This window comes from Alligator sinensis, unplaced genomic scaffold (genome assembly GCF_000455745.1).
Source record: "Alligator sinensis unplaced genomic scaffold, ASM45574v1 scaffold437_1, whole genome shotgun sequence".
NCBI lineage: Eukaryota > Metazoa > Chordata > Crocodylia > Alligatoridae > Alligator > Alligator sinensis.
In genome coordinates this window covers 1651115-1677393 of record NW_005842176.1, presented here as the reverse complement: position 1 = coordinate 1677393, position 26279 = coordinate 1651115, and the positions used below count along the sequence as shown (strand labels likewise).

Here is a 26279-nt window from a genome sequence, read left to right as displayed (position 1 = left end):
CCCGCGTTCGCCCCCGGCTATGCTGCAGCCTATTTGGCCCATGGCCAAGGCCCCATGCAGGCGCCCGGTTCCACTCCCAGGCTTCCCCCCAGGCTTCACGTCCTCTCGCAGCGCACCCCCTCTGCCTTTGGGACCGCGTTTTATTTCTGCTGAGCGGCGCCTCTCTCTGACGTCACTCCGCCCCAGCCATATGAAAGCGCGGCTAACGAGCCGCACGGGTGGTTCCCCGGTTTGCATGCCGCCACTGCTCCCACCTCCTGCGAAGCATAAGTGAGTATTTCCTCTGGCTCTGGGCCGGGGTCTCCCTCTAGTCCCGTTGTCCCTGGGACAGTGAGGTTTGTGGCAGAAGCGAGCAGTCAGCAGTGCACAGGTGTTGGTCTGCTCTTGTCAGGTTTGACCTAGAAACCACTACACAAAGCCCAAGCAAAAGTCTCTGTTCTGTAACTAATGCTCAACTGCAATGATAAGGAGAAGACAGTCTTAGATAAAGGAGGCTTGAAAACAAAAACAGAATCAGTGGACTAGGGCAAAGAACTGATTTAAATATTAAGATTCACACCCCTAGGTGGGGAGAAAGTATGCTAATGAAACATACATGTATGGAAATGAGATACATAGCTAAAACACAGGTATAGAGACATGCTCAGTAAAGAACTCCTTGCGTCACTCCCTTATAACCAATTAGCAAACAAGAATGCTTATGAAGGTCCAATACTCCTGTATAAAAGATGCTTAGAATTAAGAATCTGTGTGCTTGTTACGTGAAATTATTCCGCTTGCACCTTGTATTGCTAGCAATAAATCTTTATACTTTCACCCCTGGTATCTTTATTGGCTTTTGCATACCGGGCACGATCCCAGACTTGAGCTGGGGCTCAACACTCTGACCTTTGCTAAACTTAGGAGCCTGGTGAGTGAGGTTGAGCACCAGTTTGTCAGACAGCCCACTCCAACTTCCCCCATCACTCACCACAGGAGAGCTGATGAACACTAGCTGTGGGAAGATGATGGGATAAGGGGCCCCGGCATGCTGCTTCCAGAGCAGTATGAGCCTGTGAATTGGTGGGGAAAAGGGGAAGGGCCCAGGAGGAGAGAGGGCCCATGAAAAGGCAGGTGGTGGAGCATTCAGGGGAGGAGCCCAGGAGAGAGAGCCGGACAGTGAGCAAGCGCCATGGGAAAAGAAAAGTGGCAGGGAGTATACCATGGGAGGATGAGGGAGGCCACTGGCTGAGGAAGGAGGCCACCGAGTCCCTGAGGCTGGGCAGAGTCCAGTGAGAGGGGAAGCTAGAAAAGAGGCCCTGGGGGCAGGGGCATGGAACACTGCTGAGAGATGCAGGACAGCAGCACGCTGCACAGAAGCCAGCGTGAAAGGGCCACATGGTGCAGCGGAGGGATGCCGTGGAGAAAAACTCAGAGGAGGGGTAGAACGCAGAAGCCTAGAGTAGAGCTGGGTGGAAGAGCAATTGGTGGTCTGGCAGTACTTTACAGAGGCAGCAGAGGGGCCACACACAGCAGGAAGAAGATCAGGGATGCCGAGATGGGAGGTTGGAGCGATGGCAGAAGCGACCGTGAAGGACCCAGCCTCAGGTCCGACAGGGTCAAGTGGGCAGGGACGGTGACCCACTGGAGGGCCCACAATAATGCTGTGGGGGAGCAGCAAGGAGCTTCAGAGACTGCTGGCCACAGCCAACTAAAGGGAAAAGACAATAGGCCCCAAGCCAGGGGCCTGTGGGCCTGGGGAGGATGCCCGGGGCACGCAACAATGGACACTGATCCATTTTCATTGAAGTTCACACGTGATTTTTTTCTATGACATCGCTAGCACCTCAGGATTGAGGCAAGTTCAATTGCATTGACTTCAGTTCAGAGCACAAAAGATAGTCTACAAGGAGTAAGCTGCTGGTACAGTCCAACACCAACAATTACGGGACTTCCAGATGAGAAGGGATCATCTGTGACAAAGACCTCAGGATCCTAACGTCTGTTCCAGCCCTGGATGTGGTAAGGATGGGTTAAAGGGGAAGTTGGAGCCCCATGAAGAAGCCAGTGTGTGGGATCCAGCAGGTCACCTCCCAGGAACTATGTCCCAAGAAGATAAGACCAAGTTGTGGTGGGTGAGGAGGAACAGCAACCAGAACACACAGGTGGCACTAACTCAGGGACCTACCCCGATGTTGCCAGTGAGTAGGGCACCAGTCAAGGGGAGACCCAAGCCCTGTAACACATACCAACAACACGATTGTTTTGTTCTTGTTTTAGTAATAGTTTAAGTACTTATTGTTATAGTGTAGTGATAGTGTATTAATAGCATAGTGTAGTTACAGAATAGCATAGTGTTAATAGCATAGGACAGTTATAGAAGAGTGATTCATAGTTATTTTTTGCCCTTTTTCATGTTATATTTCTGTTGTTTGTAAATAAAGTTTTGCATTTGCTTTGCTGGATATTTTACTTCATGTTCTCTTTGTTTAATGTGTGGTCTTTGGTCAGGGGGAGATTGCTCTTTCTGTGGTCATAGTATTAAATGCCTGGGCCTTGAATGCCCAGGACCCACCTTGCTCCCCAATTGTGTGGACTGCCCAGGGAATCATTTAAAGTTGCATGAACTTATATATAATGTTATTGGTGCAGTTGATCAGATCCTATTACAGAGACCACCAATGGCCATCCATAACTGGGAACCTGCTGCTGGAGCAGGGTCCAGCCCTGGGCATGCCCAGGCATCTTCAGTAGGGAATGTCAATGGGCACCCCTGAGGCTGCATTCCCTCAAATCCTTGCTCCCTCACCCCCATGTCTAAATGTTGGCCCTGAACAGGTGAGAGACAAAGGCCTTTTGTGCAAGTTTGCAACATTGCAGGGAGCTGATGCTCTGCACTAGGGGCCCAGCAGTGCCTGGCCTCAGATCGGAGGCTGGCAGTGCAACAAGGGTGCCCAGGGAAGACTGTACATTTTACAGACTGGCAGAACTGTCCCCAGGTGGTGACCGGCCAGCCAAGCCACCTGCCCCCTGCTAGATCCTGTGTGGCTGTCACCATGCTTTGTGCTGGCCACAGCCAGCCTGGCTGCCTGCCCTCTGGTCTCCCTGGTTCTCCCCCCCCACCCCCCCCTGCTGCAAGGGCCCTCTCCAGGGGGGTGGGGGGAAGCACCAGGGAAACAGCCCCCTTACACCACCACTGTACTCCAAGCATGTCCCTTCAGTGTTTCCCCCAGTCAGTTTGAGATGATCTGTTTGTGCAAGCAGAGGGCACACCAAACCATGATGCCCTGCTCTTTCTCATCTTGCTCGTGCCCTGGGCACACCTGCATTCCTGGTTCAGGACCCTGAGCTATGACGGTGCTGGGGATAAGCCTGGGCTACCAGAGAACCCCCGCAGATGCCTGAATGGATATCTGTTGCAGCATTACACATTCCTGCCCACCTCCCCAGCTCCCCCCCACCACTGTGGATGACATCGCTGCAGGAATCAACACCTTTCTGAGCATTTGAGAGAATGATGATTGTGGTGGTCAACCTCCACAATGACCACACAGCCTTAGGAGCAAAGGCAGCTCAATAAAAAAACCTTGTACTGTTTCCTTCTGTCTTCTAAAGGTGCTTTGGGGATGCAACCTAGGGACAGGGGTATATGGGCAGGCCACCCCACTGCAACCATTCCTCTGTCATGAGAAAGACATGGAAGAAAATTATTTTAGATTTAATCTTAGACTTTATTTAAATATCAGTAAAATGAACCAGAAGAAAAGAAACTCTCTAACAGCTAAAAACCCATGACCCTTAGTTGCCTCTACCCTTCACCCTTGCACCCTCTGGCTTAAATTTGCGTAGGTTTTCCTATGGAAGGATGAGGAATTCACTCACAGCTACTTCCTGCTAAAGACCCATCACTCTGTATTATCTCATGCCCCCTCTCTCCCCTTCACTTGCATCTTGTGTCTCATATTTTTTCCTTGGTTTTGCTATAGAAGCATGAGCAAGTACAGGTAATGAGCCCATCACCAGTCATTTTCTCTTCTCCCCACCACCTTGCAGCCTCTGTCTCTAACTCACATGGGTTTTCCTATGGAACCATGACCAATTCACTTACATCAGAGAACCCAGTACCCATCACTGGGTCCCCCCGCCCCCAACCCCTCTGTATCACCCTATCATCCTCCCCTTCATACCTAAAACATACCAGGGCTCTCCTTCTGCAGTTAGAAGAGGGGCTCCCCTTGTTTGCAGGCACAGAGTCTGTCAATAGGTTTGTCTCAAAGGGGCCATTATTGCCTAGTCATTTAAGGAGCTCCTGTCTAAACTTTCTCTCCTGATGCCAGTTCTGCTCAGCATTCATGCAGAACTTATCAGCCATCTTCAGGAATTTGATTGTGCTGGCCATGATCTCCTGGTGAGCTGCTGCATCTCTGTCTTCAATCTTTATAAATGCCTTGTGCATTTTGTCATGCAAACCGAATAATCATAAGCAAGAATCTCCTGTGTCCTTCATCAGAATGGTCAACAGCTTATTGTAGAACAATACAATTGCTTAATGTAAAGCATTGTGTTGAGCGCCCACATAGTTTTACCACTAAGGGTGTCACATGTCAAAAGGGGGTGTTGGAAAAGAGACCTGGAAAAACTGATTTGGCGGTCACTTTTGGTGACTGACTGTAGCTGTGATAATGGGACGTAATGTGACACCCGCAGTAGCCACCTGAGGCTGAATTTGGGGTTTGGTGGTTAACGTTTTCTGCTGAGCGCCCACAATTTTTTACCACTGATGTCCAGAGCAAAGCCAGGGGTTTCTCTGTATGCTGCACAGAGGGGCTTCATCAGCTTGGACCCCCAAAAGCAAACCACCACAAACTTGCTGCCCTCCCAAGTGTAGCCTAAGGCTGCTGTGTGGCCCTCCACCGCACACAGGGGCTTCATCAGCTTGGACCCCCAAACTCATTGCCAATCCAAGTGCATCCCAGGGCTTAGGTGCCGTATCAGCTTGGATACCCGCACCGCAGACTCCCCCCACAAACTCACTCCAGCAGGCTGCCCAGCTAAATGTCAGCGCCATGTTCACATGGAAAAAAAGGAATACAAGCAGATTTTAACACTAAATAAACTTTACTTGAATAAAAGGAATATTAAATAATAATAAAAACATTTAAAAATAATAAATATTGCTTAACTAAAAATAAGAGGAAAGAAAAATTTGTGTAAAAATATGTGTAAAAATTATTAAATTAATTAACGTACTGAACTTACACTTAATCAAAATATGCAAATTAATGAAACAGTGCAATTGTCACTGATCTGGACATATTAGCATTGTGTGAGCTATAGGTGCCCTTGATGTGTAATTTAGTAAAAGAGGTTAGCGGGGTGGATTGTTATGTGGTGCTCCCTATATTATTTAACTTTAAATAGTGCATGGAGCAATTTTTGGGATTTTTGAGCAGCCACGTGGATACAGTGATGGAAATAATTAAAGCCCACCGTGTCAATTTAGGGGGCATAGAATGAGACACTGTGGAATAAATCCCTGTCACGTGTACAAGTGCCCTAAGGATCTAGCAACTTCAGGATACCAGGAAAGCACCAGAGAGCACAACAGAGCAGCTTGATGTTCCTGGCAGAGGTTGCAACAGCAGAAAGAAGCCTAGAGTTTGTGAGGAAGAATTTGAAGCCCTTCAGCCACACTGTGGAATAGGCAGAGTCTGAGATGCAGGATACTCAGGAGCAGTCCAGTCAGCATGCAGGGATAGGAGGGAGCAGCCCTAGCCCCAGCCTCTTGTCTTCACCATGCCTGCAGCATTGCACGGGTCCCCGGCTGACTGATGGCAGGAAGCCACAGGCAGGGAGCAGTGGGCATATCTAAGCCACTAGGGGGTGCTGCCCAGCTGCGAAGCCATGGCCTCCCCTCACCCCCACAAGACAGGGGATGTGGCTGCAGACAGAGCTGGGGCTGCGGACCTCTCCTGCACCCAGATCCCACTGCCATGGTGAGGGTAGGAGGGGGCCAGGGAGGTGCCAGACCCCCCACAGGTGTCAAGCCGGGCCTTCCCCCCACAGCAGCAAGACTCTCACGAGCATGGTGGATTTGCCTGCTCCTCCTCCCCCCCGCAGCAACAGGGCCTGGGAAGGGTGACAGGCTCCCTGCACCTCCTGCCATGCTTGTGCCATTGTGGACTAGACCTGGAAAGCTCCTCCACACTGCCAGGCCATGCCAGGCCACACCACGCCAGGCCAGGCCAGGCCCCCCCCCAGCTTGCCTGGAGGGAAGTGTTGGGGGGTGGGGGGGTCCAGTCCCAATGGGATCACCTCCACCAGGCACGTTGCCTCCATTCCCCTTCCATCTGTGGCACTGGGGCCTCAGGGGGCTTAGCTCAGCCCTGAGAGAGAGCTGAGTGCATGGCTGGCTTGGCCCAACAAGGCGTCACAGCAGCTGGAGAAGGCAGCACCAGGTTTGAAGGGTTGTTGCTGGCCTCTCGTGTGGTGACTGCAGCGCCAAAGCATTCCTGGAGGGGTGGCAGTGCAGCAGCTCCAGCCTGGGAGGCTGCTGTTGTAGCCCTAATGCTCCTCCCAGGATCCCTGCTGTGCTGCTCTGCAGTACTGCTGTCCATCAGGAATGACCTGGAGCTGCACTCATCGTGCAAGGGGTCAGCAGCTGCCCCTCAGACCTGGTGTCACCTGCTCCAGCTGTGTGCTCAGCCTTGTCTCAGGGCTGGGCAGGCCCCAGCCCCACAGGTGGGAGAAGGAAGGATGCAGCACCCCCTGGCAGAGGCTGCACCACAAGGATCAGACCCCCTTTCCCCCAGGGCAAGGTGGGGAGGGCCCAGCCTGGCAGTGTGAAGGAGCCTTCCAGGTCCAGGCCACAGCAGCACAAATGTATTGGGAGGCACAAGGAGCCTGTCACCCTGCCAGAAGCCTGCCGCTGCGGGGGCACCAGGCAGATCCACTGCACGTCTGGGAGTCTCACTAATGTGGCAGAAAGACTCTGCCTGACCCCAATGCGAGGCCTGGCACCTCTCTCCCTCCCTCCCCATGGTGACAGGATCTGGGAACAGATGTCTGCAGCTTCAACTCCGTCCACACCCCCAGCCCTTCCTGCCCATGGGGGCGAACGAAAGCTGTAGCTCTGCAGCTGGGAAGCATCCCCTAGTGGCTCAGCTGCCCCCGCTGCCTCCTGCCCATGGCTCCCTACCTGGAGCCCAGGACCCGCACAGCACCAGAAGCACAGTGAAGACATAAGGGGCCAGGACCATTCCTGCCAGAGGTCAAAATGGTAAACAGTAAGCTGTAAATGGTATAAATATAATTGTCATTTAACCATTTACATCCCTATCCTGAGGGTTTTAACACTGCCAAGAATGTATACAGAGTGGCAGCTTAAAAGCTGGAATTAGGCAGCAGAAAAAGGAGATGAGAGGGTTAACCATCTGGCTCCTGGCCACAATAGCACTTCCCTCTGGATCTGTGGATTCCCTTTGATGTGAAGCTCTCATCAGCACCGGTGCCTGCTCCTCTTCTCGAACTACTGCAGGGAAGTTTCTGAATGCACAGGGTGGGGCAAAAGCATAAAGTTACTGCGTCCTTTCTGGCTACTCCCTTAGGCTTGTGCCCTGCCTGCCCACCCACAGTTATACTGATTTATTTGTTTTAGGAAGAACAGATTTTCCCTCCAAGGCATATGAGACTTTTGAGGAATCAAAATCTACCCTTAGATACACCTAGTGTCCTGGATGCTTGGGATGTTTCTTCACCCTTCCAGTGACCCCACTCTTGGTATGCTGCAGTCCTATTCCCACCATCTCCAACTTCCACTGCTAGCACCTGGCCCCCAAGTCAGAAGCCCAAAACTCTCCTGCCCCCAAAATTGCTATGCCATACCTATATTAGCCTTTGACTCCTCCTTGTTCTTCCTAATACTCCCTTCTTTCATAGAGTCTTATAGTGTAGTCATGGTCTGCCTTCTAACAGAGGGATTGTTAGCCACTCTGAACCAGACAGGGACTGCCATTTTGCCCTTGGTACAACTTCAAAATCACCATAATCAGTGTGAAGTGATAGCTATCTTTATCAAAGGCCGTATTGTTGACACATGTAGGTGGGGAATATAGGAGGTTCATGGAAGCCATCTTCCTGGATTTCAATCCCAACCACAGCAGAAATTTATTTGACTCATCTCTTTCCTGTGCAGCCATGCCTGCTTCCCCCACCAATTACCTGGGTCCTCTGGTTCTTCCAAGGGCTTTTTTAAATGCCACCTTTACATCTTTGTTGCGCAGGCTGTAAATGATAGGGTTGACTAGAGGGTTAACTACAGTGTAGAATAAGGCAGTAATCTTGTCCCAGTCAGAGGTGTGCTGGGAGCTGGACTGTACATATATGAAGAGGATGGACCCATAAAAGAGAGATACAGAGATCAAATGAGCAGAGCAGGTAGAGAAGGCCTTGCGCTGGCCAATAACTGAGCGGATGCGCAAGATGGCCACCAGGATTGCCATGTAGGAGATCAGGATGAGTGCAGTGGTGGCCAGCATGTTGCAACCCACAACAGTAGACAAAATAATCTCATAGACCTTGGTGTCATCACAGGCCATCTTCAGCAATGGTGGTACATCACAGAAGAAGTGGTTGATGGTGTTGTCCCCGCAGAAGTGCAGGCGGAAAGTGTTGCTTGTGTGCACAATGGCATTGGCAAAGCCAGCAGCATAGGAGCTGGCCACCATCTGAAAACAGAGCTTCCTAGTCATGACAGAGGAGTAGAGTAAAGGATTGCAGATGGCCACATAGCGGTCGTAAGCCATAGCAGCCAGCAAGTAGCACTCACTGAAGCCTAAACCAGCAGAGAAGAAAAACTGGGCAGCACAGCTAGCATAAGACATGACCTGTCTCTTAGAAATGCAGTCAGTTAGAATCCGGGGGGTGTAGACAGTGGAATACCAAATGTCGAGAAAGGAGAGGCTGCTCACAAAGTAGTACATGGGCGTGTGCAGGTGTGAGTCCAGGAATATTAATGTCATTAGGCCCAGGTTCCCCATCATTGTCAGGGTGTAGGAGAAGAGGAACAGCAAAAAGAGAACAACTTGCAGATGTGGTTCTCTTGTGAAGCCTACCAAAACAAATTCTGTCACAGGGGTGCTATTGCTTCCGACTTCCATATTCTCCACAGCCATCACCTGTTGGCAAGGGAAGTCAGATATGTTAATATCTGAGCCATTCCAGAGCCCAGTCAGTCACACTACATATATCCATTCCCCTATCAAACTATGGCCATAACTGTGAGGATCTGGCCTAGAGGTTCCATCACAGCCATCTACAGACTAGAGAATCCATCCAGTGACTCTTGGGTTGACCCTTGTAATTTTTCTTGGGTTGAGCCCTGTAATTTTTCTTTGACCAAAGACTGGCTTCAGAATGACTTTCCTTCTTGCTCTCAATACATTAAGATAAGGTGAAGCTGTGGCTATCCTTGGCAGTTTGTCCTAAGAGTAATTACCCTCACTGTTGAACATGGGCGCCTTATTCTTCATCTCCATTTGTCTGGCTTTGACCTCCAGCCATTGGTTCTTTTTGTCAGAATTAGAATTCCTATTTTGTCTCATTGCACAGCATTTGTTTCTCAAATCATTTTTCTGGCCCTTCTCTGCATGATCTCTAGTTTGTCAACAGGGAGCGTGTGCTTGTATACCATGTCAGTGAGAGCTAGGTAAATGCTAAGGGGCTAGATCTCAAGCTGGGGCAATCAGTGGAGCTACATCAGTTCATTGTCAGTTAACCATTTGCTGAAGCACAGATGGAAAGAGAAGAAAAACTCCACAAACTCTTGTTTATGCTTGTATAAATTATGTGCAAGTGATAAATCTGTAAAAGCCGCACTATATTCTCAGACACTATAATCAGAAGAAAGGACAAATTTGGTTAGTAAACGATGTGCTGCAAATAATTTACTCATACCTGATTATTTCATATTACCATTTTCTATGTATATACCAGCTAGTGTATATATACTCAATGCAGACCTGTGATTATCAATGAATAGTTAGTAGAATATGTAATGCCGTTAACCTCCATGAAACTGAAAAGGTTTGGATCCAAATTTCATCAGGTTTTCTTAAATAAGTTCACCTCTGGGCTGGCATATATTAGCCCAATGGAAAATGCTAGATAGGAAGAAGGGAGGATAGATTTGCACCTTTATATAGACTAACTCAGAGCTGTCTATTTGTCTAGCATAAACTTTCATAAGCAGAAGGCTTGCTTCATTGGATGCTGTGAAGGGACAGTCACAAGGTAGTGACAACTTTAAAGAAGAAAATGCTACTGCACAGTATATTCTCTTTGAAACTTTCATATTATCACATTAATATGTGTTACCTTAATTAATGAAGGGGGACTACTTCTTTAGAATCTTCTTATAAATGACCTGTAAAATGAGGAAAATGTAAAATCATTAGAAACCTGAAGTTTTGGGCACTGGTTTTCCACTAAGAGCAATTTATGTGGATAATTTCTGTGCCTGCTACCTGGGGCAGTTGGTAGTAGAAGGCTGTTGTCCCTGGTAGAAGGTCATCTGCTACTATGACTTTCAATAAACTGTATTATAGTTTCTGGACTAGTATTTGGCTCTCTGACTTGGTGATCAATCTACCAAGCTACACATGCTACCAGAAGTGGAGTACAAAAAAACAAGGAGGGGGCACAAAAGAAGAAATGGAGCATTTGTCACTTCCAGAGCAGTTACAGCTCTCCAACAATGCAGCAGAAAGCCAGAAAAAATTCAAGCAGGGTGTCAATATCTACCTGTATATGTTGGCTAACAGAGCCACAGAAAAGATCTAGCAGGGCACAAAGCTTTAACTGCATTTAAGTTAGCAACTATCTGAAAGGGAAAAGAATAGTAAAACTACTAAAAAGTCTGAAGAGTATTGCATGTCAAAACAAACCTAAACCTTTGAAACATTTTTAACTTGTATATCAGAAAACCAAGAGAGGACAAATGAGGAATTTGTTACTGACTTTAGACTGTTGAGTCAGATTTGCAACTTAGGAAAGTTAGCAGAGTCCCTTATAAGAGACCAAACTGTGCTGGGGATCAGCACTAATTAGCTCTGCAGTAAACACTTCAGTGTCTACATATGTACCCCTATTAGGGTGCAGGGAACTAATAAACTCTGCAGCAGGGTAGTACTTGTAAATACAAATACTACCTTGCTGTGGAGTTTTTTCATGCACAGAAGTGCATATGTAGATGCTGGCCCAGCTGGCTGGAGCACAAGTGTGTGTCCCAAAGCACCCTTGTGTCTCAGCCAGCCCTTTCACAGCATGTGGAACTGGGTTAGAGCAGCCCCGGCTGGTAGGCTGAGCCCCAGGGCCCCCTGCCAGCCAGGGCTGTTTCAACCAGGCTTCACATGCTACACACAAACAAACTGCAGACCAATATGCTCTGGAGTTAATTGCTCCTGGGTGCATGTTCAAACAGTGTGCCCAGGAGCAATTAAACCTGGAGTATATTGCTCTAGAGTTTATTCATGTGCACTAATTGTATGTGTAGATGTGCCCATTGATCCATAGCTTAGGAAGAGGTTGTTGGAAAATACTGAACTCACTTTGGAACACTTTGTTGTGGATTCCAGGCCGGACTTCTTTTGAGTTAGAGCATACTCTGAACAGTGATGTCACAAAGCTGGCTGACTATTGCAAGACTTGGTGTGTCCAGCCAAGTGTCTGTAAGACAATTTCCAGTGTTCTTCACCTACACAATTCCAATGCTGCCTGGGAGCTAGACATCTACTTGAATGGTCAGGCTGTGGCACGAAGCACAACCCATCTACCTGGGTGTGATGCTAGACCGGACATTGGGCTACCATGAACACTTAAAAAAGACAGCAATGAAAGTTCAAATACTCAAGAACCTCCTTAACAAGCTGGCTGGGCCATCATGGGGTGCAAGAGCCTCAACCCTAAGAATGTTAGCTCTTGCCATCTTGTATTCTGTGGCAGAGCACTGCACACCAGTCTGCAATCGGTCATCACACACCAAACTCGTTGATGTGCAGCTACATTCAACAATGCACATCATCTGGGAACTCTTTGACTGACCCCTCTACCATGGGTCCCAGTCCTGAGCAACACTGTTCCCACTCATATAGGATGCTAAGTTGCAACTAACATGCTACTAGAGAAGATCTATGCCAATCCAAGCCTGTCACTCTACAATGATCTCTTAAATCCACCTGCTTCATGTCTACCATCACGACATCCACTGTCATCCAAACTGCTGCACCAGGACCGCACAGCAGAGACCCTCTGGTGTGAGGCATAGAGGTTGACATTACCACCAAACAAGTTCCTTATCATAGATCCTACAGTCTGTCCGCTTGGTTTCAACCTGCCATGCCATCAGTGGGCCTTGCTGAATAGGCCCGAACAGGGTAAAGTCTGTGTGCAGCCAACCTCCACTGTTCAGGTCTTTGCAACAATCTAGACTGTAGCTGTGGAAAAACATGCACCATGTTGCATAATGTCGATAACTACCCACTGACTAAGTTAAGTGCCGGACTATAGGAACTGCACATGGCCATTGAGCACGCTATCACATGGCTTGGCAATTATGCACACGCTGACTGACTTTGGAACAAGCAATCAGAATTTACCAGGATTCTGAAATTACAAATCCCAGACTGAAGAGGCTAGAAAGCAAGCCAGTTAAACATTAAACCTTTGTACATACAGATTCAGAAGGTAATTCTCAGATCATATAATGGAAGTTAATTCCAACTAAAGTGTGTATGAATTGCATGTTAGGCACAGAAGCAACATGGTAAAGATATAAAGTTAATAATTGTTTCAGGAAAACTGATGCCTAGTATTGTGTTAAGAACATGTAAAGCTTGGAATGGTAATTGATAGTATAGGAGCCAGTGGAAAGCAATAAAGAATAGTTTTCTGATGTTTATAATTATATAAACTTTCAGCTGTTTAGAATAAAGAACTGACTGAACCAAACACTCTTACTGTTCATGCTCCTAAAAATATTCCTCTTGCTTTAAGCATAAAAAAAAAAGTTAAGGAGAAACTAGACAGATGAGTTATTTTGGTATAATAGGAAAAAAACCAGAAAGACCAACAGTTTGTGTTCATTCCCTCATCATAGCAGAAAAGAAAGATGGATCTTTAAGCTAGTGTCTGGGTGCAAAACAATTAAACAGGTACATCAAAAAGAACACTTTCTATTTCCTACCAGAGAAGAAATGTTTGGAAGCATGGCAAAAGCTAAGTATTTCTCCAGTGTGGATGCATCCTCTATGTCTTCCCTTTGAAACAATAGCACTTTGCTTTCCAAGTGCTGCTTTCAAAGACTTCCTTTTGAATTGTGTTCTGTACCTGAGCTTTTTCACAGGAAGACAGGGACAGATTTGGGGTGCCAATGCACTGGTTCACTTGCATGATCCTTTGACTTCTGTCCCACCCAAAGATTAAAGTCAAGGGCATTTTTACACATACTTCAGGAGTGGGGGTTCCAAAAGCCACCCTAATTAAAGCACCTGGAGTGTCTCATGTATAAGTATCCCTGCACTTCAAAATGGCTGCAGGGGTGCTTTATCTAAAGCTCATTGAAGGAGTTTTAGTTAAAATGCCCTGCCACCATTTTGAAGCATGGGGATGCTCATACATGCAATGTGGAGGCTGGCTGGAGCACAGTAATTGACATGCTCCAGCAAACTCAATTAATTGAGTGTGTTCTGACACACTGTAATTACAGCGCACTGGAGCAGCCTCCTGGTTCGTGTACAGGCACCTCAACTGCCTAGCATTGGCAGCAGCATTTGTAGTCAGGCAATGCAAAGGTAGTCACTTGACTTCATATCTCATTATAATCTATCTGATCCCTTCTAAATTCTTCATTCCACAGGTATTAACAACCATCTCTTCCTTTTAATGCTCTTGATATTCCACTAATCAAGCTATCCTTTATTCTGAAAATCTGCAGTTTAAAAGCTGCTCCTGGTAATGTAGCTCCTATTTCACAGGCCTGCAGATTATTCTTAACTCGTTGCAATTAAGTTATATTTGTTTTTGCTTCAATCTTATAATGAATAATGCCCCTAGCATAAAGCTTCTAGTTTATTTTTAACTGGAGAAAACTACATTGTTTTATTCATGATGATTCATAGATTCATACATTGCAAGGCTGGAAGGGACCTCGGATGATCATCAGGTCCAGCCCCCTGCACCAGGCAGGAAAGACAGCTGGGATCAGGTGACCCCAGCAAGGTGACTGTCCAGTCTTCTCTTGAAGATTTCCAGGGTAGGCAATTGCACCACCTCTGAAGGGAACCTGTTCTACAGTCTGGACGCCCTAGCTGTGAAGAAGTTTTTCCTAATGTTCAGCCTGAAATGATCTTCCAGGAATTTATGGCCATTACTCTTGGTTATTCCCAAGGATGCCCTGGTGAAGAGTTGTTCATCAAGCCCTTGATGTATGCCCCGATGTAGTGGTAAGCCACTATCAAGTCCCCTCTCAGCCTTCTCTTTTTCAGGCTGAAGAGTCCCAGGTCCATCAGCCTTTCCTCATATGGCGTGGCTTGAAAGTCTCTGATCATATGAGTGGCCCTTCTCTGGACTCTCTCGAGCTTTACCACATCCTTGTTGAAGTGCGGCACCCAGTACTGGACACAGTACTCCCGCTGCAGTCTCTGCAGTGCCAAGTAGAGTGGAAGAATCACTTCCCTAGTTTTGCTGGAGACGCATCAATTGATGCATGCCAGGGTATTATTTGCTCTGTTGGCTACGGTGTCACACTACCAGCTCATATTCATACTGTAGTCTATTATTATCCCCCAGGTCCCTTTCATTTGTGGTGCTGGCCAGTTTAGCGTTGCCAAGCTTGTAGGTGTGTAGGTGGTTTTTTGTCCCCAGATGGAGCACTTTACATTTCTCAATGTTGAACTTCATTTGATTCCGATCCGCCCCACATGCTAGTCTGTCTAGGTTTGCCTGTATCAGCAGCCTATCTTCAAGTGTGACCATGCTTCCCCATAACTTGGTGTCATCCGTGAACTTGGCCAGTGAGCTCTTTACTCCTGCATTCAAATCATTGATAAAGATGTTAAAAAGCACTGGACCAAGCACCAACCCCTGAGGGACACCACTGGTCACTTCTTGCCAAGATGATGCACCTCACCATCTGCAACCCCCTTTTCAAAATTCTAGATCTGCCCATGCGGGAAGATACAACAAAGTTTTGAAGGTCTTGAGGGAACTCTAGCAAACATAGGTGGTATTCGAGTTTGGGGGAAAACACCAAGGAATAACATTTGCGACTAAAGCATGCATTAGAAGAGGTCCTTTAGCCAGCTTAAAACCGAACAGGCAAAAATACAAATTCAGTGTCAAACAAATAACTTATTTAGGAGAAAGATTAACAGAAAAAGGGCGGAAAGATGATCTTATCAGAAGTAAGGCCACTACCAACATGCCATCTCTTAACGATTAAGAAAGAGTGCAAAAATTGATGGGAATGGTCAGTTTTGCAGGGAAATTTATATATAACTTGGCAGAAAAGACCACATCCATGAAAGCATTCCTAGAAGACATGTTCAGTGGGCTTGGGAACATAACCACACCACTGACTTTGAAAAACTGAAGGAATTAATAAAAAGGCGTCCAGGTTAAACTATTATAATCCTTAAAGAGCTCTAAACTCTCAACAGATACCTCTAAAGAAGGGATTCTGGCAGCTTTGATGGAAAAGCATGGAAGAAATAGAGGTCACATCTACATAAAAAGTTTACTGCAGAATAGACTAATTAGCTTTGCAGTAAACCTCTCACATCTACATGTGTGGCCTTATCAGGCTACAGGAAACTAACTCCACAGCTGGGTAGTTTTTTCACGCTCAGCAGCATATATGTAGACATTGATGTGGCTGGCTAGGATACCAGAGTAATTCAGTGCACTGAGTGCCTGATGGCTAGCCCCACACTGGAGCACCCTTGGGCCCCAGACAGCCTCTCCACAGCGTATTGAGTTGGATTAGAGCAGCTCTGGGCTGCCAGACTGACCCCCTGGACCCTCTGCCAGCTGGGGCTGCTTAGACCCAGCTCAACATGCTGTGGTCCCAGGAGCATGTTCAAACAGCACACCCAGAAGCAATAAACTCCAGTGCAATAAGCACTAGAGTTTATTGCTGTGTGTTAATAGCATGTGTCCATCTTGGAAATTACATAGATGGAAAACTCAAAAGCAAGTTATGTCATTACTCAAATAAAATCAGTTTTTTGCCAGATTTGGGATTCTGAAATAGTGAGAGCAGATAATGGTCTTCAATTTAAAAGCTTGGATTTTAAAAGATTTGTATGTAAACATGGGCTTCAACACAACACTTCTAGTCGCAAGTACCTAGAATGCAATGGGCTGGTAGAAAATGTTAAGAAACTAGTTAAGATACTGTCAAAAAAAGCAAAAGATTCAAACACTGATCCATACCTGGCACTCCTAAATTATAGGACAGAACCCATAAAACATGGCTTGTCTCCAGCAGGAAATTCTGTTTCATAAGATCAGAATCAGGTTACTAAATCTAATGGACAATGGTGTTGTTGACACCCGTAATTGAAATGCATTTTTAAAAAAGGATAAGATTAATAAAAAATGGTTGTACTACAGGATCTCTAAAGAGTTACCACAACTGCAAACCAAGGACATCATGCTCCTGTCTGATGGCAAAAGATGGACATATTAACAGGTACTAGTAGCATTTCAGGTAGCTCCTAATCCTATCAAGGTGTTGCCCCAGAAGAACAAGAGTTCTGGAAAAGCTGAAGACACTTATAGCTTATCTAAGAAAGAAAAGAAAGCCTCCAAGGACTCCTCAGAGACTGAGATGCCATCTAGTCAGCAAAGAGCTGTAAGGGAGATTGTTAAACTGGAGACATCTATGGAAGAGGACATAATGAGGTTTGAATCAGTGACAACAGAAAGATGCTACTGAGGCCTAGCAGTTATACAGCATCTGGAAGGACTGATTGAGGTCTGCTGGAGTTGTAGGATATCTTCATACTTCATATATTTGAAATCTGTTTATGGTATTTTGCTATGTTTGTTGTAGAAGGGGACATGTGCAGATAGCTGTTAGAGCTTGGCAAATTGTTACATCTGCCTGCTCTAGAAGGTACCTGCTAGGGCTGTATGAGGCTTCGCACTGTGCTTCGGATCTGGAGAAGCATCTGAAGCAGCATGTCTGGATCAAAGCACTGGCTTTTGTTAGGGGAATCAATGAAATATCTAACCTTGTTGTTTTTTGTCTGATTTGGATGAAATTTGCAGGAGTAGTAGCCCCTGCTGAGAGCATGAAGTCTGCCATGTTTCAAGAAGATCGGTGCAGAGGTTCAGGGGGAACTGCACCCCAAATTCTTGAAAGCAAAACTTGTGTCACATCAATGCATTACAACACAGTGGGGTGAAAACTGCAGGGGTGGTGGCTGTCACGAGTTGTGCCTGTCAGCAGCTAGAGGTGCAGGGCCCCAGAACTCCCCTGCACCTATCTCCTTGAACCTTGTCAGGCTTTGTGGCCTCAGCAGGGGCCACCCCCCCTGCAGTTTTCAGCCTGCTGCACCTTAAAACACACAGGATCATCTATGTTTGGCCTGTCAGCAGCTTGAGGTGCAGTTTCCACCAAACCTCTGTACTGATCTTCTTGAAACTTGGCAGGCTTTGTGGTCTCAGCAGGGGCCACCCCCCCTGCAGTTTTCAGCCTGCTGCACCTTAAAACACACAGGATCATCTATCTGCCCCAAGACAGACACAATTGCAGAAGGACCCATGTCATGAGTTTTGCCTGCCAGCAGCTAGAGGTGCAGGGCCCCAGGACCCAGAACTCCCCTGCACCGATCTTCTTGACAGCTGGCAGGCTTCATGGCTGCAGCAGGGGCCACCACCCCTGCAGCTTTCACCCTGCTGCACCTTAGCACTCAGTGTCACCCATGTCACGAGTTCTGCTTGTCCACAGCTTGAGATGCAGTTCCCCCCAAACCCCTGCACTTATCTCCTTGAAACTTGGCAGGCTTTGTGGTCTCAGCAGGGGCCACCACCCCTGCAGTTTTCAGCCTGCTGCACCTTAAAACACACAGGATCATCTATGTTTGGCCTGTCAGCAGCTTGAGGTGCAGTTTCCACCAAACCTCTGTACTGATCTTCTTGAAACTTGGCAGACTTTGTGGACTCACCAGGGGCTACCAACCCTGAAGTTTTCACCCCCCTGTGGTGTAATATATACATTTGACACAAGTTTTTCTTTCAAGAATTTGGGGTGCAGTTCCCCCCAAACCCCTGCACCTATCTCCTTGAACCTTGTCAGGCTTTGTGGCCTCACCAGGGGCTACCACCCCTGCAAGGTTCATCTAAATCAGACAAAAACTACGAAGTTATAGATATTTAATTGATTCCCGATTATACCCTATGGCTGGATCTCTGAGGTGGCTCCGAAGCTTCAGAGCTACTTCGGCCAGATCAAAGCAGGAACCCAGTCTGGATATCATTCGATCCCTGCCACTTGAAGTGGCTGAATCTGAAGCCAGATCGAATAGCTGCCTACTCGCACAGGCCTAGTACCTGCTGCTACTATGACCTTGACTTTGAGTAAACTGTATTATAGTTTCTGGACTCTGGCTCTCTGACTTGGTGATCAAGGTACCTGACAATATGATTCCTGCTAAACCTAACTCCCTTGCTGGCTTTAAACAGGTTACTCTCTCCCCAGTTATATATGAAGGCACCATGCACAGGAGAATTGTAGTCTTTTGCCTGAGAGGTGGTTCTGTTTACCTGGATGCGAAATAATATCTTAATCTGGGAACAGTCTTGGTTGAGTCATAGCTATTTATGGAGAATGGCAGGTCTCAATGTGCTTAAACACCTATTGTAAGAAATGCTGGTTGCTGCAGTTAAAAGAGCATTATGGCTTGTATTCTTAGCTTCTTTTCTGTTGCTTTTAGCGCTCTGAAATTTTCACTTATTCATCTGGAATACTTCAAGATTGGTCTTTGCCCAAAAGCTGGACTTTGCTGAAAGTGGGAGTATTTCTATCTTTCCTAATGGTGTCTCCCTGAAAAAGTTGTTTCCTTATTATTTAAAAAAATCTGGAGTCCTTTTGCAAAACGACAGTTAGTGTTAAAATTTGCTATGAAAATACCCCTCTCTTGAGTCACAAGCTTTCAAGCATGCTGGTGAACATTCATTTGGATTTAGCTGAAGTTTAGTTACCTGAAAATTAAGCACACTTTTTTTGTCCAAGTTTCCTTACTATGGTATTTGCAAAAACTTTTGCTGATTTTTAAAAAAAAATTGATATCCTGAGAAGAAACTCTTCTTTCCCATCATCTTTTGCATTTCATAATCACTGAGGCCATTGTTTATATAGATACAGAGATAAAATTGTAGGGTATGTTCTCATATTCAGTCAAATAAAAATTCTGTGCAGAATAACATTGGTCAAAGCTTTGTATCAAAATCCCCTACATTTGGAAGGAAAATTGCTGATTTTGAGTAAGCAAATGATTTTCAGGGGGAAAAATTTGCTCTCTCTAAAGAATTTTACCTTTTTGCCAGCAGATAAATTAGTACATACAATTTAAGTTTAAAGCTCTCAGTTCTTGGTAAATAGGTTGAGATATTGACAATTTTCAGATTTCAAGATGTGACAATATTTGATAGGAATTTTTTTTAATTCTTAATTTTCTACTACATTTTCTGTAGGGGATGGTGTATTAATAATTCCTAATCAGTTCTACCAAAACCTATTTCTGGCCTCTTGTGCAGATTACAGTTGTGTTTGTTTATATTGATTACCTATAATGTGCTATCCCATCCTTTTATCCTACACTTAATTGGATTAAATTCATTAGGGACAAACAAAGTTTCCTGCCATTAGGACAGAATAATCAAATGCACAAATATAAATTGTGGAATGACTCGCTGGGCTGCAGTGCAAGAGAAAAGGATCTGAGGGTTATTATAGTGGCTGCATGCTCAACATGAGTCAACAGTACACTCTTGTTGCAAAAATAGCCAAGAGCATATTGGGCTGTATTAACAGAAGTGTTGCCTGCTGCAAGTTAAGGGAAGTGGTTAGCACCAGTGAGGCCTCAGCTGTAGCACTGATTCCAGTTTTGTGCATTGCACTTCAAGAAAGATGTGGACAAATTGGAAATAGTTCAGTGAAAATCCACAAAATGATTAGAGGTTTAGAAAACATGATTTATGAGGAAAGACTGAAAGAACTAGGATTATTTAGTCTGAAGGTATGAAGACTATGAGGGGATTTGGTAACAGTCTTTCAATACATGAAGGGTGTTTATAAAGAGGATACTACCAGTGATCACAGAGGACATGACAAAAAAGTAACAGCCTGAAATTGCAGAAAGGACATTTAGTTTGGATACTAAGAATTTCCTAACTCTGAGGGTGCCACTGTGACAGGTAACCTAGAGAGGCTGTGGAATTTTCCTCCAGTGCAGTTTTTAAGAGCAGATTAGACAAGCATTTGACTGGGATCACCTAGAGAGGAATGATCCTGCTTTGAGCAGGAGGTTGAACTAGATGACTCCTGAGATCCCTTCTGGGTCTATTTTCCCAGGATTCAATCACTCTACAGCCCAATTGTTACATATAAAAGGACTGCGTAATACTGAACATTTTGTTTTATAAAAGTCAATAAGACAGCCAGAGCCCATTAAAGTCTTTGGTGCATCAACTGCACAATAAGCTGTACATGCACAACAGAGCTGTAGTGTGTTTCACAAATCTTGTATACAGGAGAATTACATCACTATGGTGGGGAATAACTCTGTGAAGTCCAAGGGAAGTGATTACATTTTTTATCCTCAGAAAGGAGGATGAATAGATGAGACACACTGATCCAAGCTCCCTTGTGCTCTGTGGGTACTTAAGGATGGCATATAGCAAGGCAGTGTGTGGAGACTGGAGAGAATGAACTGTGCCACAAATTGCTGTACCTCAGAGGATTCTGTGTTCTCTTCTAACTCTTGTAAATAAATCTGTGATCCAGTTAAATGATTCCAGGGCACGTTTTACACTCAGCTGGAGTAGCCCACCCAACACTTCTCTCAGTAGGACCTGCCTGTAAATGTTCAACCTGTTTGGGTGTGAGTGGTCACCAAGGCCTTTCTGCACTAAGGATGCTGGGGTCACCACTGAGATATCACTGGGCTTCAGACAAGTGTGTAAAGCAGTGGTGGGCTCCCTGAATGTCTTCTCTTTGTAACCACCTTCTGGGTGAGAAGAGAATGGATTAAGTTTCAAAGGGTCCCTCAGAGTCATAGGGATAATAATCAGGCAGGTGAAAGCTAGCCAATACCCCACCCCATCCAGCCCTGAGATTGGGGGGATGAATGGGATCTCACAGAATAGAAACCTCCCTACTATAGATTGGGGCAGCCAGACATACCTGCTGAAGGGAAGATGCATTTCCTTACCGAGTCTTTACCGAGGCCAGTTCTTGTTTAGATGAAGGACACACATAATTTATATGGGAGTTCTGTGAGTCGAGTGGATCCGCTTCCAATAGATCTGCTCTAAGGATGTCTCTGAGAGGTCCCCAAAGGAGCAATTAGAATGACACCTTGTTTGTCCTGTGGGAAGGTGGGAATATTCATGGCACATGACGTTATTGCTGCTGCCTCTGGTGCTTTGGGGGGAAATCTTCCTTCGCTAACTGTACTATCAGCCCCCTTCTCCCTGCCATTCCAGTTTTCCCCAGATAGGGGACAGGCACAAGGTGCTGTGGGACATTACTCTGGTCCTGCTCTTACTAACAGAACTTTGGAGACAGAATCAAGCAGTTTGCTTAGGTCCTGACTGCTACATGTTTGCAGTTTGTCACTCAGAGGGTCTCACTGCACTAGGCTGATTTTTGTGTGTCACTTCTGGGCTCCCATTTCTGGAGCACCAGGCTTCATTGGGGACAGGTCCAGGCTAAGTGGAAGATAAGGAGGCTGTGGTAAAGGGGGTATGACATGAAGGGCATTGCTGCAAATGCTTTTAATTAAAGCAAAATATGAGGGTTGTTAGAAACGGTGGACTTGTCCTAATCTTTTCACTGGGTACTGACCTTCAGCCTGGCCCTGCCCAACGCTAAAATCTGAATAAGACTCAAGACTTAAGTAGATTTTATAACAACAGAACTAGATAAAAACAAATATTAGTGACAATTAACAGACTATGAAATTTGTGTATACTTTTAACAAACAAATAGCAAGTACAGACAATAAAAACAAGGAGAAGATAGAAATCAATCATTGTTGTCTAACATAATGTATCAAACTGTTTCAACAGGGAACGAGGCAAGTGGATATGTATCAAACTGCTTTGATAAGTAAGGTAAGTATCAAGAGGTAAGTATCCAGATCTTTTATCAATTTAGGTGCAAAAAATCGTTATGTAAGAGCTCGCCAACTGTGCATGCTCATCTTATTCAACTAGGTCAAAATGGCCGATAGGTGAGAGGTTCACCTTTACTAAAACCTGTGGAGCCAAAGCTCTACCAAGCATGGGTACTACTATATTCATTGCTTAATTTAGAATAAACAGGCTCCTTAGTGCCACACAAAGACGCTAACTTAAGAACATATGAGGCAAGGCCAGGGGATGCAAAATTTCAGTGTCCAGTGTGTACATACCCCTGCACATATTTCCCTAGGAATGTGGGGAAAAATATCAAAATAAATTGTAATTCCCTGTGCCCAAAGGATCAAGCCAGAGCCAAAGAATAGGGAAGTGCTGCTCAGAGAGGAAATAGCCTCAAAGAGATCACATGATAAGTAGCATCTGTTTATTACAGCCCTCAAAAGAAGGGAGTAAACTGATGCTGACACTGTTTGCTAGAGGTTCCTTCCAGGCATTTTCTTCATCCCTATCCATTGGGTGTCTTTGATGGAACTATTGACAGAGGTTCACTAATTGTACACCTTGGGTGCCTATACACATGCAGGGAGGCTGCTCTGATGTGCTGTAATTACAGTGCATTGGAGCAGACTCAATTAATTGAGTCTGCTGAAATGTGGTAATTATTGTGCTCCAGTGGACTCCAGTGTCATACGTATCAACATCCCTGTTCAATGAGCTTTAGTTAAAGTGCCCCCACCACCATGTTTCAGTGCAGGGGCACTGATACACATGGTGCTCTGGGCACTTTAATTAGAGCAGCTCTCACAGCGACTCTAATTAAAGCACCCTCCCCCTGCTGCCAAGCACGTATATAAATGCCCCTTGTTTCAAACTACATTCCACTAACTCTCAAGCAGTGGGTCTGATTCTGGATTAGTCCATTTCCTTGTGTCTTTTCTTCTTATTTTGTTATTTTTAACATAAAAAGCCCTCATTACAAAATGATATACACTATCTAGTAATTCCTTCCAAGAATCAGATCTATTGCAGTTCTTTTCATAAAGAGAACATATACGCCAATATTGTCAATATTTGCAGAAAATTAATGGTAAATTGTTCATTATTAGCATTGCCACCAAAAGCCTTGCTCCACACTTTGTCTCATTCCTTCATAAGTCTCAGAATTAATCTCCAGTATAAACTAAGATGATTTTTCTCTCTTTCTTAAAATTCTTTTCTTGAATCAGTAGGGTTCTAGCTGGTGTAGGGGTGAAGATATATCCATCAATGATACCCTTAAATTCACACTGTAAAGCCAAGGGCTGCTTGTATACACCACGAGATTTCCCCTTTAAGGCACTGCAACTGTGTTACTGTTTGCAGGAGCAGGATTTCTTGCTTCTTTAAAAGCCTTTTTTGCATATTAAAGTAAAACTGTTGGGACACAGTTTAGTTTGTGCCACTGCCAATTACTTAGATGTGTATGAAAAGGGTTCCCAAACCCAAATTTGATGAAAGGCTCAATTTATTCTGTATTGCTCAAGGTGCTTTCTCTTAACTTCTTTTGCTCTACCCCCACTCTCCCTCTGATCAATAAAAAGATATCAGGATACAGCATGCTTGGCTGTGAATTCCTAAGGGGGGAGAGAGGCCTTTTTACTCCCTTGGCTCTGCTGGCTATGGTGAGTTTAGCTATTTACTTTCCTTTGGTACAGAGAGCTATCTTTGGAGGCTTCAGGCTAAAAAAAGCACCCAGAAATAATACCACTGTGATCAAAGCAACCCCAAGGCTTACAGAGTCTATGTACCCCAGGCTGCACAGAGCCTTAACAGAGACCAGTGCCCATGTGGTGGCAGCGTTACCCCAGGCTTGCCGGTGTGCTCCAGAAAGGGGGACAGATAAACATAGATGCTCCAGGTGTCGTGGAAACACACGCAACATACTTTTGGGTCAGGTCAGCAGAAGCTTTTATTCAAATGAAACTACAGCTGTAGGGGGGACGCCAAAGTGACATGGATTTCCCAAGCACTTGGAAGGGGTTCCCCCCCAAGAGCAAAATCAGGAGGCTTATATACTTTTTAACAGTCACTTACAACTCACGTGATCACATAGTGGAATTAGCTAGAAAAGCAGCTACAAACATTACCTCATTACTTCTTTGCTGTTATCAGGATGAGAACTATGAGGGAGACAAAGGGAGAAATAACACTCCCTTCTTGCACCTGGAAATCAGAGTTGTACATACTTTTTTGCTATCTTCAAGGCCGCGGTGAGCGAAGCAGTTGCAGAGGAGTCACAAAGAACAAACACTTTCCTTTATCTGTTCTACTATACAGAGCCAGCAATTCCCCACAAAGCGGTTATGTCATCTTATAACTCGTATGATCAAAGTTTAAGGCATTTTTTTTTTCTGATTCCACACAGGGGAGACTCCCAAAGCGTGGTTTTGGGTCTGGTACTGTGAGGTGGGTGGCTCTGTGTAGTAGCACCCCCTACTGTCCTGCCACAGGGGTTACAGTGAACAATGAGCTGAATATGAGCCAACAGTGTGCCCTGATTGCCAAGAAGTCTAATAGGCTTCTAATAGGTCCCTTCCAACCCTAACTGGGCTGCATTGGTAGGAGTACTGCCAGTAGGTCAAGGGAAGTGATTATTCCCCTCTATTCAGCACTGGTGAGGCCACATCTGGAGAACTGTATTCAGTTTTGCCTCCCTCCCCACCCCTCCCCCCACCCCCACTACAAAAAGGATGTGGACAAACTGGAGAGAGTCCAGTGGAAGGCAACAAAAATGGTGAGGGGGCTGGGGGACATGACATATGAGGAAAGACTGAGGAAACTAGGCTCATTTAGTCTAGAGAAGAGGAGACTGATATGGGATTTAATAGCAGCCTTCAACTACTTGAACGTGGGTTCAAAAGAGGATAGACTCTTCTCAGTGGTGGCAGATGACAGAACAATGAGCAACCATCTCAAGTTCATAGAATCATAGAATCATAGAAGTAGGGTCGGAAAGGACCTTGTAGATCTTCAAGTCTGACCCCCTGCCTGGGCAGGAGGGAAACTGGGCTCAAGTGACCCCAGCCAGGTAGGCATCGAGCCGCTTCTTAAAGACCCCCAGGGTAGGAGCCAGCACCACTTCCCTTGGAAGTTGGTTCCAGATCCTAGCCACCCTAACTGTGAAGTAGTTCCTACAGATGTCTAATCTAAACCTACTCTCCAACAACTTGTGGCCGTTATTCCTTGTTATCCCGGGGGGCGCTAGGGGAAACAAGGTCTCCCCAAAACCCTTCTGGTCACCCCTAGTGAGTTTGTAGACGGTCACCAGGTCCCCTCTCAGCCTTCTTTTGTGAAGGCTGAACAGGTTCAGGTCCCGTAGCCTCTCATTGTAGGGTCTGCCCTGCTGTCCCCAGATCATGCGTGTGGCCCTCCTCTGGACCCTCTCAATGTTGTCCACATCCCTCTTCAAGTGGGGTGCCCAGAACTGGACACAGTACTCCAGCTGCAGCCTGACCAGTGTCGCGTAGCGGGGGAGGATCACCTCCTTGGCCCTACTTGAGATGCACCTCTGGATGCACGATACGGTCCGGTTAGCTTTGCTGACTGTGATCTCGCATTGTTGGCCCATGTTCATCTTGGAGTCATGATGACTCCAAGACCCCTTTCTGCCTCCGTGCTCTCAAGAAGGGAGTTTCCCATCTTATAAGTGTGCTGCGGTTACTACTGCCCAAGTGCAGCACCCTGCACTTGTCAGTATTGAAACGCATCCTGTTTTTGTTAGCCCACCCCTGCAACCTATCCAGATCTTGCTGTAGTCTTTCCTTCCCTGCTAACGTGCCCACCTCACCCCAAATTTTGGTATCATCAGCAAATTTGAACAGGTTGCTTTTCACCCC

General features: G+C 45.9%; 1 protein-coding gene across 1 annotated transcript in view; it reads right to left on the bottom strand.

Moving 5' to 3' along the window:
• Positions 1-8195: 8195 nt before the first annotated feature.
• Positions 8196-26279, bottom strand: part of LOC102371484 (olfactory receptor 9G4-like) — a 32728-nt gene continuing 14644 nt past the window's right edge. Inside the window, exons 2-3 of the mRNA XM_006026064.1 lie at positions 10354-10402; positions 8196-9155 (exon numbers count right to left, since the gene is read on the bottom strand). Coding sequence (XP_006026126.1) covers positions 8196-9152 — 957 coding nt within the window. The 5' untranslated portion in view covers positions 9153-9155; positions 10354-10402. The remainder of the gene's footprint in view (positions 9156-10353; positions 10403-26279) is intronic.